This window comes from Fundulus heteroclitus, unplaced genomic scaffold (genome assembly GCF_011125445.2).
Source record: "Fundulus heteroclitus isolate FHET01 unplaced genomic scaffold, MU-UCD_Fhet_4.1 scaffold_36, whole genome shotgun sequence".
Classification (NCBI taxonomy): Eukaryota; Metazoa; Chordata; class Actinopteri; order Cyprinodontiformes; family Fundulidae; genus Fundulus; species Fundulus heteroclitus.
In genome coordinates, this window is record NW_023396770.1 from 1,636,700 (window position 1) to 1,658,046 (window position 21,347).

Genomic DNA, 21,347 nt, shown 5'->3' on the forward strand with positions numbered 1-21,347 from the left:
TTAACTATTCACTGAATGCATCATTTAATGTTAACGTATATTACATTTAATCAAATTCTCACAAAAACGAAAAATTATTTTAGTATTTACAAAAATATTGTATTGTCCTGTGTTGAAGAACATTTATTAGTTTATTCAAATGTTCACATATGAAAAAAATATTTCATAGATAGTTAATTGATCAAATATTGCCAATTTTGGGCATTTTTGACCTCCATAAATAAAGCCCTGTTCACATTTACGCAGAAAAAAAGCTACAACCTTCTGCTTCATGCTTAATTTTTCTCTCAGAGACAAATTTCCATGTAAAACCATCTAGGGAGTAGTGTTGCTGGGGTGCCACTTAATGAATTTATGTTTTTTTTTTATTCATTAAGCCCCTTTGAACTGAGGTGGAACACAAGGATCCATACTGGGTCCTCTCCAGTTCTCGGTGGATATTCTTCAGTAAATAAAGTAACATTGTTGTGCTTATCACTTTATGCTGATGATACACAGATTTAGGTTACTGGGGAACAGGAGTCTGGTTTGGAGTGCAGGGCCAGGAGCGATACAACTGTTAGTTAAGGTGAGGCCAGATGAAGGTGATTTAATTAAGCTGGAATCAGTTCAGATGGGGCAAAAAAAAATTGGCACAAACAACTTCAGTTGGATGTTTCTCCTCTTTGCTTACAGGAGTGAACGTTTAAATACGAGTTAGTTAGAGTTAACGGAGGTTGAACTGAACTTTCGACCCTCTAGACTGACTCCAGCTTGGAGTATTTCTGTAGTTAATGACCTTACACACAGGGCAGCCAGCATTAAAATGACAGAACATGAAAAGTGCAGCTCAGTCCATCACAGGTGAGTGTTACGACAGGTGAAGGGGAAGGAAACGGGACAGGTGGGTGATGAGACAGAGTTGGACACCTGAGATTGTCGAACCCCGTGAAGATATGGAACAGATGGCGTCTTTGCAGAAGAACAAACATATGGAAAGTTGTAAGAGTTTGAAGCAACATGAAGCTCCTGCAGATCAACCTGCAGACAAACAACAAGGCGTCTGCAGCTAATCAGACCAGCGAAGCACTGAAAGAGGAGCTGATAGTACATCTAAACTGGGAACGAGACAGCTTTACTAACTGATGAGTACAGATTGCAGCGGTGTAACATGGAGTAATCAGACACATTTATCAGGGGCGGTTCTAGACAGGGGCCAACAGGGGCCCATGCCCGTGTAGAAATGGCCTTGGCCCCTGTTATGGCCCCTGTACTAAAACCATGATGTTAAAAAAAACTTCTCATAATTATTTGCAATGGCAAAAAAAACATAACTAATTGGTCACTTTGACCAATATAATTTTTTACCTATACAGCTTTACTCTAAAAAGAATTTAAAACTTAAGATGTTTCACGTTTAGCTTTAGCTGTATTGAGCAGGGGGCAAAGTTTTCAACTGCTAGATCAGGGGTCTGAAACCTGCAGTTCCAGAGTCACAAGTGGCTCACTTAATATTATTACACAGTTAAATATTGCCTTTTATTGTTTTTAAAATTTGTGAAAAAACACTGTGAAAAAACACTGGCCCCACCTTGGCCCCCCTGGTAAATTTGGTCTAGAACCGCCCCTGACATTTATCCAGACTAAACAAAATATACAAATGTGGAACAGGAGCACTTATTTATACTACAAAACCTTGTATTGTTATACTGCCCCCTGCAGGTCATTGATATGTGTGTGTTCCCAGTTTTGAGGCCATGGATGTGTAATGGTAGTGGCCGTGTTGGGGCGGTTTGAGTCCTACCTCCTCCCGGGCAGACATGGTGGAGGCGGGCGTGTTAGGGAGCGACGTAGGTGAGGTGGTGGTGCCCATTCCAGAGCTGGGAGAGTCTCCGTCCCCTGCGACGTCGTGGATCTCCTTCGCCAAGATGGCCAGATCCTTCGCCAAGTCTTGACTGAGCCTGCAGCCGCAGCACAGACACAACCGTCAGGCGGACGCCAGAGTGATGTTCGAGGAGCAGAACGACGGACGCAGAGCTCTTACTTGGCGATCTCGGCGCTGTGAGTGGACCAGTTCTGGTACGGGTCCATGTCGTTTTGGTCCTCCTCCTCCTCGGTCTCCAGTGAGACGGACTTGCTTCTGCTGGCGGCGGTTCTCTGGCCGCGTGATGATTGGCCAGCACTGGTTGAATGGGAAGACCGCTTAGCTTTGAAGTCGGTGTTTTTCTCGTACTCTTCCTCGGAGGAAGATGAGAAGTCGGAGCCCTTCTGTTTGCGACGCGACCCTGAAAATAATCAGCAAGGGGGCATCTACTGTGAGTCTGCTTGGAGAGCAAAAATAAACGTAATAGGTTGGAAAGTTTGAGGCACAGACACAAATGGACACAAACTAAACGTCTAAATTCATAATGAAGTCTTCCACTTGGCCAAAATGCTGATAGGTAGCAACAAAAGAAGAACATAAGCTAATTTATTTGGTTTCTGTCTCAATTTTAACTATTGTTGCACCGATAGCGATACCAGTATGGGCCCCGATCCAGCACTAAAATGGTGGTATCGGTATCGGCGAGTACCAACAAATAGGCACTGATACCATCTTAATGTTTGTATGTCACCTGAACGCAGCCTTCTCTCTCCTGACTACTATTATACATGTTATATAAGTTCATGAAAGTTGCACTATTTTGGCATTTGAGAGCTAAAACTCAGGGTTTAAAAAAGATTATTCAATTATTAATGTAATTTTACTGTCTTACTGTTGAACTACTATTATACATGTTACAATTTCACAAATGTTGCCCTATTTTGGCCTTTCACTGCCAAAAGCTTTTTCAACTATTGTCCCCCATTCCAGGAAGGCAATAAAAAGTTCTACTATCCTAAGTAGCATGCAGTTCTTCATATATACACACACACACATCAATTTCAAACAGATGGTATCGGTATCAGCCAGGTATTGGGTATTGGTATCGGGGCCAAAAAATGGCATCGGCGCAACACTAGTTTTAACCATCAAGAACTTTGCAGAGTTGATACCACCACAGCATAGACTCACCGCTGCTGAGGTGCTTGACTCCGCTCGATCGGGTACGGGTCAGCGTTTGCTTGACTGGAGCTCCGCCCCCTCTACTGGCTGCCTGGCGAGCGTCGCCCACGGAGGTCTTCCTCGCGGTGGCCGCAGGCTCGTTGTTGCGACCGGAGAAACCAGACCGGCTCGTGGAGGACTCGTTGTCACTGGGAGTCGTAAACGAGCCGGTTCTCTTCCTGGGCATGGCCAAAATGTCCAGCCTGGACAGCTTCTTGGCTTCACCTGAGGCCTTAGTGGGCGCAGAGACGTGATCAGAATTCTGGGAGGCCCGATCGGTCTCTGTGCCCTCGTTGTCTGAAGCCTCGCCGAGGCGGGCGCGTCGAAGCATGGACGCGCGGGTCGGCCTCGGTGCTGACAGGCTGTTGGAACGAGTTAAGACCTGTTGAGTTGCCGACTTGGGGGTCTTTCCGTTGTCTTCCTTCTGTAGAGGGGCGATCACTTTCTTGGTACGACCGGACGGACGGGAAACTTCGTGATCAGATGAAGTAGATTCGGTCCAGTTAGGTCCGGCACCTTGTTGCCCTTCAGACAAATCCAGAGAACCACGGTTCCCCGTACTGCGGCGCATCTGCAAACGCTTTGCTGCCTCCGCCTTGCTCGGTGCGTCTGCCGCGGTCTGCGTCCGCCGTTTCTCAGAGAGCCGCTCGCGAGCACTCAACTGTCGGCCCTTTTCTTGGATGGATGGGCTGGAGGAGGATTTCTCCTTCTGGAGGCTGCTTACGGCAGGTCGCTTTTTGGAAGCGGGGCCAACGGGAGCGTTTTTGCTACTCACCTGACTGACGGTGCTTGCTGTGTCCACATCGGACTCACCAGACAGGGAGTCGTCCATGTGGGTGGAGGAGCCCCCCTTCTTTGAACTGTGACCAGAACCACAAGAAGGAAGCTTGGTGTCCAGAGAGGACAGTGTTCCCTCCGTGTCCTGGAGGAAGGGCTCCGTTTCCTGGATGCTCTCCCGACTCTGCTCCATGTCCCGAATGGACGGGTGGCTGGAGATGTGAGGAAGCTTCTTCATCTGGATGGTGTCGCTGGGCCGGTCTTTGGTGAAGCTCTCCTGGCGGACGATGTTGCCGTCTTTTGTAGGAACGGCGTCTTTGTCCTGCGTTTGGAGGTTTGGAGCAGAGTTGTTGGGTTTGACGCCCGTCCTCCTTGGTTCGTGTCCACTCAGGTGCCGGATCAGGACGGTCGTAGGAGGAGTTTTGGCGTGGGGGTCTCGAGTCTTCTCACCCTGTACGGGGCTGCGGGCCGGTTCAGGCTTGCCCGGATGTTCCTCGGCACCAATGTAGAAGAAGGTGGATTTGTTGGTTGGAGAAACCTTCTCCTGAACTTTAATTGGATAACCTGGGGACATGTTTCCGGTCCTGACGTCAAACTTCTTCGCATTCACCAGAGCGGCTCCATCCTCAGAGCGACTGGCGTCACTCAGGCTGTCCGGGTCCACGTCGTCCTGCACCACCAGGCGCTGGGCGGAGTCCTGTGAGCAGGGAGGACCATGAACTCTGTCCAGAGGTTTATGGCCCTGGTAGGATTCATGGCGAATCAGGATGCTTGGAGGACCACTTTCCACCTTGTCTGGAGGAACTTGAGGCAGCAGCCTTCTGGTCCTGGAGCTGTGGCTCGTCTCCGACTCGGACGTGTCGTAGCTGTAACTTCCCATCGAATGGCTCATGTAGCGCAAATCTATAAAACAACTTCTCGTTAGCTTGACTTCTGTCACTATCATTGTGCTGCCAGAAACTATCAACATCCTTTTACTTTCTCCTTCTCTCACATTTTCCCCTCTCTCTCATGTTACGGGCTTGTTTTTAAATAGATCTGGGTAATTTTGGGTAATTTCTGCATGCAGGGTAGCCGGCACAATGACAAGGTAAGCACAGCTTTTTTTGATTTTCATAAATGGCCAAAAGCTTGTTAATTAGCTTTTCAAAAGTATTGACATCCACTGCTTGATTTTATTTTAAGACACTGATGGCAACGAGAACGTCCTCAAAACTCAGTAAGATTAAATGGGCAGAATCAGCTTTGTTCAGGGATATTAAATTTGACTTATGTCCAACCTGTATATTCCTGTAACAACTCCTTTGCTCTCTTGGTGGTGAGTCTGAGGTCTCAGGTTTTCTGGAATCATCTGTCTAGATTTGGCTGTTCTCATTCTGACTAGCAATCAGGTTTCTGTCACAGTAAAACATTCCCACACCACGATGGTGCCGTCATAATGCTTCTCAGTGGGGATGGTGTTAGCCATGCAACGGGCAGTGCTGGTCTTTCCTCCAGGTTTCTTTTGGGTCTAATTTGCTTTTTCATTTTCATTTGTGATATTTCTAGCTATGAAAAGTGCCATATGAATAGAGAGGAGTGTCTTCTGTTTGGTCTCTCTAGCATAAATGGTTGATTGGTGGAGTATTTAAGAAAAGGTTAACCTACAGAAAACCCCTCTTATTATCTTCAGCTGTCACTTTCTACATGTTGTATTAAATAATCCTGTATATTCTTCAGTGATGGTATGAAGGTGTTGGTTGTTTGTACCTGTAATACTTTATCAGCTGGTTCTGCTGTTCTTTATATCTCTCTCTGCAGGTGTAGAAGCAGACTCAGAGGATGTTATATCGCTCTCTCCCTTTCCTCTCCTCTCTCTCTTTCACCTTTTCTCCCTTTTTAGCACTTTGTCTGTTTCTCTCCTGTTTTGCTCTTCTACCTGTTTCTGTCCAAAGAACATGAAATAGTCCCAGCATAAAGCATAATAAAGCTTCTTTCATATAAGCGGAGCTCTATGGTGAAAGCAGTAAGGCTCCACTTGCGAAAGTAAAATCTGTTGTGCTCCTTTTGGCATTTTATACAACAATTCTTAATGCTACACTGCCAGGACAGGACGCATAAAAAAATAAAAAAGAAAGGCAAACCGTATGCATTATTCTCTTATCTCCTAAAGGATATACTGCAGTTCCATCTAAGTAACCATTTCAGACCAAGGACTTGCTTTCTTGATTACTCAGTTTGGTCGGTTGGCTAAATCTAGGGATTTTCTTGGAAACTCCAAAATTTCTTCGTTTCAGAAAATTAGGAGATCACAGGTAAGGAAGAAGATTAGGGCCATTCAAAAAATAAATAAAATAAAGCCTGTTCAATTCTGACTTTTTTCTCAGAATTCTGAGATTAAAGTCAGCATAGAATAGACTTTTATTTTTATTTTTTTGAATGGCCCTAATCCTCTTCCGTACACAGGAATTTTCGGTATGTCCAGAATTTGTTTTTCAATCTACCTAGACTTTTTTACCCTCACACAATCTAGTCCAGGACAACTTCAGCCATTTTTTTAGCTTAGTGCTTGGTTTCTGCTCACAGTGCAGATCAGACACACCCAAGACACATTCTAGCAGTCATAGCAAGTGGTGTGAATACTTTTTGTACCATTTGTTTTTAAATGCTTTCACATTTTAAAAACAGAAAGCGGTCCAAGTTGCGTATGTATCATTAATGACATTTTCACATCAGGGGATCAGCTGTAGATGCAAAAATACCCAAATGGCCGAGGTCTTGATTAACTGAACAAAACGCCGAGTACCTTCGAGACAGTCCACTTGAGGAGGAGTAGAACCAGGCTCTGCATAGCTGTCCGCTAGACTGGCCCAGCGAGAAACCCACCTAGGTCCCTCGAGATCCGCTCCGTGAGGCTGAACCTGGAACACAAATCAGGATGAGCAACAAGACGACGCGTCCAGAAAGCACAGAACCAACCGAGACTTGACCCAATGAGACAGGTAAAGAAACGAGGAATGGAAGATAAACACCAGAGTGCATGCACTAGGACCGCAGCATGCTTCCCAGGTTTCTCCGGGGTGGTTTCCAGTGTTACCTGCATGGGACCTGTTGGGGGGGCACTGACAGCTGCTGGGATAAAGCCATGCAATAGGTCCGCACTGCTGCCATCACCAGGCAGGTTACGGGGCTCATCTTTGCCTTCATGTATGACAGGTCTATAGACTCCTGTGGTTGCACCACTGTACTCCGGGGAGTCAAGGACACCAAACACCTGTTTGACACAGGGCATGCATGAGAAGGTGGCGTGACCACACAGGAAGGAAAAAGCAAGAAGGAGAAGAAGTTTCATGCACCACTTGATTTTAGGAAACTCACATCTAACTTTGTATTTGAATATTTGAGCTTTTTCACAAGCTTCAATCACACTCGTGATGAATTACTTTAACTTGCTGACTAAGACGTCTTCCACCAATGGTGACTGCGGCGTTACCTGATCGATCATGTTGCGAGCCTCCTCCACCTCCTGGTCCTGCGACTCCGTCTCGATGGTGTACGTCCCCGCATCGCTCAGGCTGTCGTCTTCCTCGTTCCTCACCATCCTCTGGGAAACTTTGGGGTCTCCCCCACGGACGGCCAGGGACATCATGGGGGACATGTGGGGCCCAGATGGGTGGACCAGAGGAGCCGCCTGCACCGACCCGCTGGGGGGTTTGAAGGACTTAGTTAGTGAAGGTTGTAACGGGGATGAGGGGTAGGAAACTGAGGAGAGTGCTGGAGGTTCCTGTGGAGATGGGATCTGGGCGTGAGGGGGGGAAACCATCACAGGTGGTGCAGACATCGGAGGAGCTAAGTCTTTGTCTCTGGTTGGGGAGGTGTCCTTCTGGACGGAGTCCTTCAGGAACTCTGCAGCAAACTCTTGTGCAAGCTTTGACTTCTTCCCGACGCTGCCGAACGGTCTGATGACGATTCCCGACGAAGACCGAGAGGAGGAACTCGAGGAAGCCGGCTCCCCTTCCGTCTTCTCCCGCTTAAGAGAGCTTGATCTCTGGGGGCCGCTGTGGCCCTGACCCTTTAAGGGAACCGTCACCTGCTGGGTGGGGGGGATGTGTCCATGCATGGATGCTGGCCTCTCGCCTCCTTTCCGCCGCTCAATCTTGGCCTTGAGGGTGGAGTAAGAGTCGCCGTGAGCGGGGTTGTGGGTGAAGGACTGCGAGCGCTTCTTGCGCGGGTTGTCGTCGAAGAACTCGATGATGAAGGCCTGCTGGGTGAGGTGCTCGGAGGGCCCCTGTTTGGGTGTTTCCGTGGGGGACGGTGGGTGAGGGGGGCTCTGGGACAGGGGCCGCTCAGGGGCCACGGCTGAGGAAGGGGCCTGTCTGGGCGGAGAGTACTGCAGCACATGTTGGTGCTTCTGTGTTGGAACGGGCTGCTGACTCGACTGGACCGCCTGCCCAGACGACTCAGTCTGCTCTGACTGGACCGAGTGTTGGGACTTAAGAACCGGGTCTTCAGAGTCACTCTGGGTTCCATCCTCATGGTGGTGACCTGGTAGAACGATAAAGTGGAACACATGGTTACAAAAAGGTCAGAAACACAATGTTTTCCCAGTAAAATGCATTACTAATGGGCTTCAGATGTGAGATTCTCATTGGATCTTAGAAAAGCATCTATTTAAATCACACAAAGAAATTAATCCATTAATCAAATGTTGTGCGATAAAGGCCAGGTTGATTCAACCAACTGAATCTGTTTGACTAACAGAGTATCGCAGCTTTTCGCTGTGATATTTAAGCATTAAATGATTCGTAAAGTGTCAGCATCCATGTGTTGATAATACTGAATCTGAACGGTCGGAGGTGTAACCATCCTCTGCAGGAGGCAAACCAGCCAATCACATGCCAGCTCTATTAATCAGGTAGTCGTAACGATAGCGTCATCGTGTCGCGTTCTGAACTGAAGTGTTATGATCGCGAGACTAAAGAATATCTGACGTTTTAAGGCATTTCTCACCTTTAAGGGTCTTGATGTTCATGGCGAGGTCGCTCTTGGTGCTGTAGACGTCCTCGCATGGCGGGTGCCTCCTCATCATGCTGACATCACTGTGGACCAGCCAATCGGCCACTTTGCTCTGCGCCGACATCATGTCTGTGGGGGCGGCGGCGGAAGGGGCGGTCTTAACGGGGGCCGCCTGGGCCTTCCTCTGGCGGGTGGAGAACTTGGTGACGTGGTCTTTGATTTTGATCTTGCCGGGCATGCAGTCGTCAAATTCGATGGTGAAGGAGGCGTGGCTTTGGACGACGGGCGGCGTGGGGGTGGGCGGAGAGGGCGGGGCATTGGGCGCGTCCGTGTCTTTGGTGGGGATCTCGTGGAGCTCGGCCTCCGAGGCTTTCTGGTGCTGGAAGTCCTTGGTGGGGATCTCAAAGTAGCTGGGCTCACGGTGGTAGGAAGGGAAGACGGTCTTCGGCTGGGAGTCTGAGAGAGACCCCGGGAAATCTGGATTCATGGGAAGAACATCTTTCTGTACGTCTGACTGGAACACAAACATTTTTAAAGTGGGAAATATCATTTTCTCCTGATGTTTGATGAAGGTGCATACCTGGATGAGGCTCATCGCTGCTTTGGACTTTGCTCCCATAATCCTCCTCTCCCCACCAGGACGGCTGACCGTACAGGGGAGTCGGCCGGCTCACAGGAGTCTCTGTCACAAACACAGACCTTCATCACCAGCAGGTTCTGGAAATACATCCTGCTCCTCACCACCAATGTTCTCTGTATGCTCTGATCCATCCATGATCTGGACCTGGAGAGAGGATGGACCACCTGCAGACCTACCAGGACATGGACGTCCACCTGGACTGACAGGCTGGACCAGGAGAGCATTGATCAGAGAAGCAGGAGGACCATGGTGGCTCTGGAGGAGCTGCAGAGACCAGCAGCTCAGGTGGGAGAAGTTCTCTGCTCGTTTATTCTTTTCACAAACATAAACCAGAAATCTGACCTCCATGGAAGAACGGCAAGAGAACAGAAAAGTCCAGTTGGCAGTTTGACCCGCCACCAACCAACACCGTGTAGGAGACAGAGTTGACAAGAAGATGGATGGAGTTGAATCCAGAACAATCATGGAATAAAACCTGCTGGAGGCTGCAGGAGACCTGAGACCAGAGGTTCAGGTACGGTGCAGTAAAACCAGCCCTCAAACCACTTCTTCCTAAATGTTACTCTAGTAAATATGACTAGCTGCTACCTTTATATGAAAACTGCTGTTCACAGACGTTCTCCATCCAATCTTGCTGAGCTTCAGATGCTTTGCAACAAAGAAGACTGTAGAGGTTTAAAGCTGGTGTAGACGAACCCCAAAAGACCGGCAGTCAAAAGCTGGTTCTACAGAGTTCTACAAATAAATGCACTCCACACTTTTCAGATATTTTCTTTAGTGAAACTTTCCCTCAGCTGTGCACAGTTGTTCACTACTCTTTATTGATTTCGCATTTAAGCAAATAACAATGCCAGAGGCTGGCGACCCCCTTTGGGCATAAATTTAGGAGAATTGTTACGACAAAGCGCCGTCGTCCCGTTGAGGAATGTTGAGTAACTTGTAAAGTTCTATTTCGGTATTTGTTTTACACATGAGAAAATACTAAAGCATTTTAGCATATCAGCATCAAATTAATATTAGCACCAGGACTTTGAAATGATTGTTGGACTTAGAGCTGGACAATATTGGAAATAAAGCATATCGGTAAAATAGAAATCATAATGATCGATATCGATAATTATCAACAAATTCAAAACATGTATTTTAAGTGCAGCTCTGGCCATTTTATGCTGTTGCTTAGCAACCTATTTTTAGATACAGATACAAACACTGAATTCAACCTCAACCCTTTATTCAACCAATTTTTTACCAAAAGTACAAGTTTTAAAAAGAAAAAAGAACACGTGCTCTCTGAACTCTCTGAAGGGGGCGGAGCTTGGTCCCTGGGTCTGCGTTGTGATTGGCTGGGAGGATGTAATGATGTAATATTAACCTACATGGCTAGAATGAAAAAGGAAGGAAAGCTTTTATTGAACTGTTTATAAAACCTTATCGATCGATATACATTGATACTGAATTATCGTCCAGCCCTAGTTGGACTTTGTTCTCCTAATATTACAACTTAATTTAAATTTCATACATTTGCGAGTAAAACTGAATGTTCTCTGATGTCACTGCAAAAAGGAAACTAAGAGTATAATTTTCTTGAAATCAATGTATTCTTCCATGATTTGAGCAGCTAAATAAGACTATTTGCCAATGGAATAAGATTTGTGCACATAAAATAAGAACAATTAATCTCCATCATCTTATTTCAAGTGCAGTAAATCTAATGATCTAATTTTAGGGGTAAAATACTCATTCCATTGGCAAAAAGTCTTACTTAGCTGCTCAAATCAAGGAAAAATACACAAATTTCAAGAAAACTTTACTTACTTTTAGTTCCTTTTTGCAGTGAAAAGTCATAATTATTAGAGAAAATGGTAAAGTTTTCCCTGATTAAAGGCTTTCAGTTGTTATTTGGGAACCCCTGATGTGGAGGAAGCTCGTTTCTACCAGAGTGGGTCAGACTAGGAATGATCCAGCGAAGCTAAAAACTAAAACGGCAGACCGGACATCATCATGTCATCATAAAGCCGCCTGCAGACGGAGACTACGGGCCAATCTGACCCCAGATCAGCTGGTTCTCCCCTTTCTTCCTGCTTTCCGGGTCGGTACCTTGTGTGACGGCCTTTGTGCTCGTTGTCTTGTCTCCTCGCTGCCTCTCCTCTTCCTCACTCTTCCTCCCCTCTGCTGCCTTCAGGCTCATCTGCAGCTGACTGCTGTACTTCTCGTGCTGCAAAGCAAACACGTTTATTTAAGCTCAAAGTTCTCCCTCCTGGTTTGTTTAGCAGCTTTCATGCAAGCACAGAGTCAGCTGGAAATGACAGTAAAATTATAAACCAGAAGAAAGGAGGAAATAAAGAGGGCGTATCTTCATGGAAGCTACATTTTAGAAATGTTCCTGATTCTCTGGGAGTCTGAATAATAGAACAACTGGAGGGACTTCAGCCTCCAGGTTTGAGTCTGTGGAGAAGTTCTGATTGGTTGCAGAATAAAAACACGAGCTGACCTTCAGCGCCTCCTCGGGGACTTTGTGTTGACTTTTCTCCAGAACGTAGACGTGAGAATGTGAGGAGGCAGCTCAGGAAAATGAATGTGCATGAACAGAAACACACAACACACACGCACACACACGGCGAGGCCGGGAAGGATATCGTATCCGAAGCGGATGATGTCGGACAGTTTGAGGGTGATGTAGGTCTGGTCAGGGATCCGCAGGTCGTTCACAAACGTCTGCAGGAAACAAGATAAAAAATAAAACTTTAAACGTTGCCAAACCAGAACAGCTTTGATCACTGACATGGTGACTGATATCCTGCAAACCCGCAGCATCAACTAAAAACACACACAGTATGTTAGCTCAGGGGTCTCCAGCTCCAGTCCTGCAGGGCCGCCGTCCTGCACCTTTAAGACGCGTCTCTGCCTCAGCACACCTGAGTCCAACAAGCAGAACTAGGCTGCAGACTGAGGAGGTGATCCAGATGTTTGATGCAGGTGAGTTGGACCAGAGACACATCTAAGAGATGCAGGACGCCGGACCTGGAGGACTGGAACTGAAGGCCGCTGTAGCTGATTGGCTGAGAGCTGTGATGTCACAGGGCGAGCGTCTCCTACCCCGTTCAGGCTGCCCAGGTCCTTCACCAGATGCTCGTCGGTTGTTGGGTTGTAGTTGATGACGGCGTGCTGTTTGTCCACGCTGCGCGACTGTTCACACACACACACACACACACACACACACACACACACACACACACACACACACACACACACACACACACACACACACACACACACACACACACACACACACACAGAGTCAGATCTCTGTGATTGATGCTGAAAGGAGGAAACTCTGAGCCAAACTTCAGTGAGTTTAGGGGAGGAGGAGCTTCAGCAGGTGTGTGTGATGAAGATGATGAAGAAGAGAGAAAAACATGGAAGAAACGTGAGAGAGAAGGACAGAAGAAAGGAATGACAGGAATGTAGAAAAATAAAGAGAAGAAGGAGGGATGTAGGAAGAGGTGGTGAGAGGATGAAAAGAACACAAACATGGATGGATGGATGGATGGATGGATGGATGGATGGATGATGGATGAATGATGGATGGATGGATGATTGGATAGATAGATGGATGGATGAATGATAGATGGATGATGGATGTTGGATGAATGATGGATGATTGGATGGATGATGGATGGATGGATGGATGATGGATGTATGATGATGGATGGATGGATGGATGGATGGATGGATGTATGATGATGGATGGATGGATGGATGGATGGATGGATGGATGATGGATGGATGGATGTATGATGATGGATGGATGGATGGATGGATGGATGGATGATGGATGGATGGATGGATGATGGATGGATGAATGGATGATGGATGAATGGATGGATGGATGAATGGATGGAGGATGAAGGATGGATGGATGGATGGATGGATGGATGGATGGATGAATGGATGATGGATGGATGCATGGATGGATGCATGGATGGATGGATGGATGGATGGATGGATGGATGGATGGATGGATGAATGGATGATGGATAAATGGATGATGGATGGATGGATGGATGGATGGATGGATGGATGGATGGATGAATGGATGGATGGATAATGGATGGATGGATGGATGGATAATGGATGGATGGATGGATGATGGATGGATGGATGAATGGATGATGGATGGATGGATGATGGATGGATGGATGGATGGATGAAGGATGGATGGATGAAGGATGGATGGATGATGGATGAATGGATGGATGAAGGATGGATGGATGTTGGATGGATGGATGAAGGAAGGATGGATGGATGGATGGATGGCTGGCTGGCTGGCTGAATGGATGGCTGGATGGATGAAGGCTGGCTGGCTGGATGGCTGGCTGGATGGCTGGATGCTGGCTGGCTGGATGGCTGGATGGGAGGATGGATGGATGGATGGATGGATGAATGGATGGATGGATGGCTGAATGGCTGGCTGGCTGGATGAAGGATGGCTGGCTGGCTGGCTGGCTGGCTGGCTGGCTGAATGGATGGCTGGATGGCTGGCTGGCTGGATGATGGCTGGATGGCTGGCTGAATGGCTGGCTGGCTGGCTGGCTGGCTGGCTGGCTGGCTGCTGGATGGATGGCTGGCTGGCTGGGAGGCTGGCTGGCTGGATGGATGATGGATGGCTGGATGAATGGCTGCTGGATGGCTGGCTGCTGGATGGATGGCTGGATGGATGAAGGATGGCTGGATGAAGGATGGCTGGATGATGGCTGCCTGGCTGGATGAAGGCTGGCTGGCTGTTGGATGGATGGATGAAGGATGGATGGATGGATGGCTGGATGGATGGATGCCTGGCTGGCTGGCTGGCTGAAGGATGGCTGGCTGGATGGCTGGATGGCTGGCTGGCTGGATGATGGATGGCTGGCTGGATGGCTGGGAGGCTGGCTGGATGGCTGGCTGGCTGGCTGGATGGATGAATGGATGGATGGATGCCTGGCTGGATGGCTGGATGAAGGATGGATGGATGGCTGGCTGGATGGATGGCTGGATGGCTGGATGGATGGGCTGCCTGGCTGGCTGGCTGGATGGCTGATGGATGGATGGATGAATGGCTGGCTGGATGGCTGGCTGGATGATGGATGGATGGCTGGATGGCTGGGAGGCTGGCTGGCTGGATGGAATGGATGATGGAATGAATGGATGGATGGTGGATCGGAGTCGAAGGATGGATGGATGTGATGGATTGGATGATGGATGGATGGATGGATGATGGATGGATGGATGGATGAATGGATGGATGGATGGATGGATGGATGGATGGATGGATGATGGATGGATGGATGGATGGATGGGAGGATGGATGGATGGATGGATGATGGATGAATGGGAGGAACAGTGCAGGGATGAAGAGAAAGAAAAGGAGGAAAAGGAAAGGTGGTGTGAGAAAAAGAAGATGAAGAGGAGAACAGCACAAAGATGGGATGGAAGAGATGGCGAGGAAGAGGAGGGAGGTCATGTGACCCATCTTCATCTCCTCCAGCCTCACCTGCAGCATCAGCTCGCAGTCCTCGCGGCCCACGAAGATCATCTCCCGCGGCAGGCGGTGCCGAGTGCCTGAGCTGCTCACCAGGAACCATGATGTCACGCTCATCTTCACAGGCCTGCTGGCAAACCGCAGAGCATCCTGGGAAATGGAGGCCACAGGCACAGACAGAGACAGGTGAGCTACGTCTTCCTCACGCTGAGGGGGGCGTGTCTGGACCAGAGGTCATCAACAGAACGACCCGGACCACAGCCGCAATGACCACGGTGCTGCAATGGCCTAGTCAAAGTTCAGACCTCAGAGCGACTGAAATGCCGTGGTAGAAGCTGTGCAGAAGACTACGGCTGCAACGTTGGGAAGGAAAGTGGACCAGAGGTCCTCCAGGGAGACGTGAGGGACGGATTCATGTGTTCAGGACAACCAAAGCTTTTGACTGTGGCGTCCACAGTTTCAGAACCGGAACGAGTGAAATGCAGGAAGGGAGCGTCTCAGCGAGGGACAGCTAGCTGCTCTCAGAGATCTACAGTATTTCTTCTCAGATCCTTTCTGTCCCAGTTTGATCTCAGACGTTGGTGATTTGCTGTGAAACCTCAGAGCGTGACGATCCGTCCCTGCAGGATGTGGCTGAAGGCGCTTCAGGGAGGCTCTGAGATGACGTCTCAGACTGGATCATGAGGCGATGGACACAACCTGATCCGTAGCTTCTCCTCACCGTCTCCCACACCATGAGGAGAAAACTGAACCGACTGGGTCAGAGCAGAGCCGGTCCGGCCACAAGCAGGATGCTGCCGTGTGAGAGGAGAGACGATAACGAGCTTAACGACTCCCCAGTACTGAGGCCTGGACCAGTTTCTGTTTAATCTGCATGTTATCTAAGCCGTTAAAACGCCTTTGTTGGGCAGTAGTATAAAGCTTGGAGCTCCACATTACTCCTAACTTTTTGAATTGAGAAAGCTTCCTGGATGGGAAGCAAAACGTCTTCAAACTTTGAAAAAAAGTCACGTTTTTATTTTTTATTTTTACTTTTTTTAGAAGTAGAGAGAATTAACCCTGGAATAAAACGGTGAGAATGACTAAAGTCGGGCATCTACCCCATCCTGCCGGTCCTGCGTGGACCGGCGGACGGATGGAGGCTGAGCAGGAGTTCCCTGCTTTTGCTTCACATACGTGATCACATGGGATAAACACGGGATCATCAGGTATGTTTTTTTTTCCATCACAAAAACCCAATGAGATGTTTTTTTTTATCTTAAGGAGCTTAAAGAAAACCAAAGACTGTCATGATTTAAGGTTCTGTTTGTTTTTGTGTGGATGTTTCTGGGCTGGCTGGGTTCCCTTCAGCCACCAGAGCTCAGTCATCCACCTTCACCTCCACCTGCTGCACCTGATCAGCTCCACCTGCTGCACCTGATCAGCTCCACCTGCTGCACCTGATCAGCTCCACCTGCTGCACCTGATCAGCTCCACCTGCTGCACCTGATCAGCTCCACCTGCTGCATTATTCCTGCCTGTTCTGCTCACCTGTACCTCTCCCTGTTTACACCTGCCTCTCTCAGCCTCTCTCTGTCTGGATGTGCCGACCAGCAGCTTCCCTGCGTTAGTTCCTCTGTGTTCCCCGGATCCAGGAAAGGTTCCTCTGTGCCGGAGACACGTCGGCTTCTGTCTCCACCAGCTACCCGTCTGGTCTGGTTCTGTCTGCCTCGTCTTTTCCATAAACTCTGGTGTCTGGCTGAACATCAGCTTCTCAGAACGTTAACCATGACACAGGCACTGAACAGCCGCTTTTGAAGAAAAGTGTGTAAAAAACTCAGGAGTTACATATTTTCTTTCATCCAAAGCGAGCGGCTCGGATGACTTTTAAGTTTATTAAAACTTATTAAAACATTCGTTTCTCTGAGAAGCTCAAGAGGATCTGAAACAGAAAGAAAGATGGCGGCAGGACTTATAGAGTTATAAGACACAGCACCTGTGGAACCAACTGTGGACCGATGAGGCCAAAGGAGAGCGGACACAGAACCAAACCCGACTGCTGTTGAGCACGGCGGGGGAGGGACCATCATGTGGGATTTTCACCCCAGCCGTTAATGAGTGGACCCTCGTCTTCTCGGTACACCACAGTATCCGCAAGTCAAATGTTAGTCCATCTAAATCTGAAGGTCGGTCCAAACCGGGTCATGAACAGAACCATGATCCAAAAAAAAAAAAAAAACCCAGGTAGGCCCAAAGTGTCGACCCAGACCTGAGGAAAACGCTGTGATGTCAGGAAACCAGTGGAGCTGTTATCATAAAAACCTTCTGTTGGATTTCATTTGGTGAATAAATCTTCACATTTAAAGATCTCTCTGCGTCTCCACCGGTTTATGAAACACTTCCACACAATTTTAACGCCATTTTCAGCCATGTGGAGGATACGTCGCATCATGTGACCCTCTGAAACCTGACTGGACGCAACCTTGGAGCTGCTATCTGTCACATCCTCCTCTTCATCATCATTACTTCCACACTAGCACACCCACAGACACGGGAGGAGCCGGGAGGAGCCGGGAGGAGCCGGGAGGAGCCGGGCCGGCCGGTCCAGCTCCCCCCCCCGCCGGGCCTCGGCGTCTCCTCCGCAGCGGCCAGGATGAGCCACCTCCGCTGCAGAGTCATCACTGAAGACAGACAGTCCGGTCCCGGCTCCCCTCCTCCACGCCCTGCCCTCCTCATCCTCCCCATCCTCCCCTTACCTCCGCTCCTGACGCCGCCGCTCCTCCGCCGCTCCCCGCCGCAGCCCTGCTACACGATCCGGGCGTGACGCGCCGCGGGGCGGATGGAGCATGAGCCGCTTCCCGCTGGGCCGCACTCTGCAGGGGCGTCGGGGCTTCGCTGGGGTCGCTCTGTGGTCCTGATGCTGCTGCTGTTATGGCATCTCTCCTCGCGTCTCCGCCTGACGCACCAGCAGCCACCCGCTGCGTCAAGACGCACAGCGTTAGCGGCTACGACACAGGAAGAGCCCCACCACGCCCTTCAAAATAAAAGACCCCTGGCAGGTTTAGGTTTATATCTATAAAAAGGTGATAAAAAACGTAAAAGGAGGATTGATCTGCCAAAAATATACTATATATATATTATATATATTATCCAGCATTACAAATGCTGCCGAACTCTCAGGTTCTAAATGCATTCTTGCACAAATGACCTCTGCACAAATCAAGTTCTGTACATACAAATGTTTTTTTTTTTAAATACTCACCTGTACACTGTGACTTCTGCATTGTCTAAATTTCAACTGTTTACTTTTGAATCACTGCTATACTTTAACTCAATTTTACTGCAATTTACAAGCTGTATGCAACGAAATTTCGTTCTGTACGCACTCTGTGTATACAAAATGACAAATAAAGTTGTCTAAGTCTAAGTTCAAGTCTTTAAAGCATCCATCATAAAGAATCAGACCCTGTTTGACCCGATCAACCTGCTGCTTTTGTTGTTTATCTCAGACTAAAGTGTTCCTGGTGCCCAGAGACCATTAAAAACTCTCCTAAGATGTGCAACCAGAGATAATCAAATGAAGTCCAGGTTACCCAAAAACACAGAATCTACCCTTTAATTTAGCACTAAAAGCAAAAGCTGCCAATCAGACTCTGAACTTCAGCTTCGTCTGAGACACTCACCACCAGAGGGCGCTCACGCCCACTGACTGGAAATGCAAGCGAACAGAAAACAATTTATTCCCATCAAAAAAAAAAGAAAAAAACAAAGAAATGGCTCGATAAAATTGACGATACCCACAAATTGAACATGAATAATAATAATAATATAAAAATAAGTGCTTAAAATGTGGCACAAATGAATGTCACATATTACCTCAGCGGTGAAATAATTTGATTTTATTCTTACATTTTTCTTTCTGTAGTTTTACACATGTATTTATTTCCGTATAATTTTCATTCATGTTTTTATAGGTATAATTATTCTGTTTTAGATGTTTTAAATTTTAACCTTTAAATTTTAGGTGTATTAATTTATCAAGATGTGTTTCTTATTAATATATTTATGTGAAAATGTAAATATCCAAGGACAGTAAAAGTGCATCTGGAAATGTATGCTGTAAAAAAGCAAAACAGGAATATTAAAGAAGAAAGTTTAAGAAATAGTATTGACATCCATGAAAAGAAAAAAATATATACATTGGGAAAAAAGGATAAGAAATTTGGTAATAAATAAAATTAACATTTTAACACAAACTATTGGACCATATGTCAAAGATTTAAATGATTTAGATCATTTTGCTACGTTTGTTATTTTTATATTCTGTATTTATTCTGAACTATGAAAGGTACCGGCAGACCCAATAAGGAGCTTTTATTGTGAAGGTGGCAACACTTCCGGTCTCATCAGTCGGCGTTTTAATTTAGGTCCAGCCGCCCGAGCAACAGGAGACACACAGACGTCAATATAACCATCAGTATTCTCATTATTACCAATGGGAATCCCAGCTGCTGTCACGTGACCCGACGCCGTCCATTTACCTCATTTAAGCTCCAGTTAGGCATGACGTCACCCCGGTGACACGAGGACGCAGCTTGTTGATGGTGATGATGTCATTCACAAGAAGAAGCTCCAGGGAAACATGGCGTCACATCAGAGCCTGACCAGAGGCGGCGCTGAGCAGGACTCCCCTCATTGGTCCATGCTGCCATCATCATCATCATAACCATCATCATAATCATCATGTTCTTCATCATCATCACCACTTTCATCATAACCATCATCATCATCATCATTACCATCATCACCACCACCTTCATCATCATCATAACAATTATCTTCATTACCAGCATCATCATGTTCATCATCATCATCACCACCACCTTCATCATAATCATAACCATTATCATCATCATCATCATCACCATTATCATGTTCTTCATCATCACCACCTTCATCATAATCATAATCATCCTCATTACCATCATCACCACCACCTTCATCATCATCATAACGATTATCTTCATCATCAGAATCATATTCATCATCATCATGTTCATCATTTCCATCATCACCACCTTTATCATAATCATAACTATCTTCATCATCATCATGTTCATCATAACCACCATCATCATCCTCATCATTATAATCATTACCGTCTTCGTTATCTTCATGTTCATCATTATCACCACCACCTTCATCATCATCATCATCATCATCATCATCATCTTCATTAATAAAACAATTCTGTTAAAAGCTTTATTTTATAAACTGTTCAAATCACACTTGTGTGAAATCAAATTGTCACTTAAGCTGCAGCACTGATTAAATCAGGTTCACCTGCTGCTGAGCAAATGGAGACCAGGTGGAGTCCAAAGCATGGAGGTGCTACCAGGAGACAGGCCAGTACATCAGGAGACGTGGAGGAGGATGTAGGAGGACAGAAACCCTGCAGCAGGAACGCTGCCTCTGCCTTTGAGCAAGGAGGACCGGGAAGACCTCCAGCAGCCCCAGGTGTGCCTGTGTCTGCTCATTAGATCAGAAACAGACTCCAAGAGGGAGTGCTGGGTGTGTTTTATTTATTTACAGTAAAAATCAACACCAGTGCTGATTTTCAGATGGTTCTCACGTTCTCCTCATGAATAATTTAGATTTTATCAGATATCAGCTGAGAAACTGTGAAGAACCTGTAAATATGTAATAATTTGAGCAAAACTAAAATTTGATCATTTAAGATCAATAAATTATTTACCTCAATGTTTAAACTCCTGTTTATTTATATGCTCTTAAATTTAAATCACCCCAATTATTCTGTTCCCACATATTCATTTATGTTTTACTTTCATTTTGTCTTGTGCTCATTTATTTTTTGGGAAAATTAATTGGTAAAGATATAATTCTACACCTATTGTCAAAAGTAATTCATAGAAAAAAACAACAACGAACATTCCTCTATTATTGTGTTTATTTCCTCATGTAGTCATATTTGCCACAATTATTTACTTTGGTGAATAAATAACTCTCTTCATAAATTACAACTGAAATTTAAAGCCAAATAAACATCTGTAAGATACAAAATAAATTAATTTAGATGATAATCATGTGAGGAAAATAGATTGCATAGTTAAGTATTTTGAGTAGAAATAAAAATAAGGAAAAATTATTCATAAATACAAAACAAAGATTTCAAGACCCATGAAATATCAATGCAAAATATAATCTCTTATATCATCATAAAATAAATACATAAACATTTTGACAATTGATAGAAGCGAAATAAATACCTAGATGAAAAAGAATAACTCAATCAGTTAATATGTTTTAAAATAAAAGTCAAGTTATATTAAAAAGTCAATTTTAATAAGAAGAAA

At 46.5% G+C, this 21,347-nt stretch overlaps 1 protein-coding gene across 7 annotated transcripts in view; it reads right to left on the reverse strand.

Annotated features, from left to right (window-relative positions):
• Positions 1–19,669, reverse strand: part of si:ch73-212j7.1 (centrosomal protein of 170 kDa protein B) — a 43,121-nt gene extending 23,452 nt beyond the window's left edge. For 2 of the 7 annotated variants that reach the window (XM_036130530.1, XM_036130527.1), the window contains exons 1-16: positions 19,515–19,668; positions 17,730–17,951; positions 15,007–15,144; positions 12,573–12,662; positions 12,113–12,191; positions 11,968–12,026; positions 11,574–11,691; positions 9,417–9,518; positions 8,831–9,313; positions 7,314–8,365; positions 6,918–7,094; positions 6,627–6,741; positions 3,035–4,744; positions 2,024–2,264; positions 1,784–1,940; positions 910–1,020 (exon numbers count right to left, since the gene is read on the reverse strand). In XM_036130530.1, the coding sequence (XP_035986423.1) occupies positions 910–1,020; positions 1,784–1,940; positions 2,024–2,264; positions 3,035–4,744; positions 6,627–6,741; positions 6,918–7,094; positions 7,314–8,365; positions 8,831–9,313; positions 9,417–9,518; positions 11,574–11,691; positions 11,968–12,026; positions 12,113–12,191; positions 12,573–12,662; positions 15,007–15,144; positions 17,730–17,951; positions 19,515–19,538 (4,878 nt within the window). In that variant the 5' untranslated portion in view covers positions 19,539–19,668. Of the gene's footprint in view, positions 1–909; positions 1,021–1,783; positions 1,941–2,023; positions 2,265–3,034; positions 4,745–6,626; positions 6,742–6,917; positions 7,095–7,313; positions 8,366–8,830; positions 9,314–9,416; positions 9,519–11,573; positions 11,692–11,967; positions 12,027–12,112; positions 12,192–12,572; positions 12,663–15,006; positions 15,145–17,729; positions 17,952–19,514 lie in introns of all 7 variants that reach the window. The other 5 variants (XM_036130528.1, XM_036130532.1, XM_036130531.1 and 2 more) reach the window with 5 other exon arrangements.
• Positions 19,670–21,347: the final 1,678 nt, after the last annotated feature.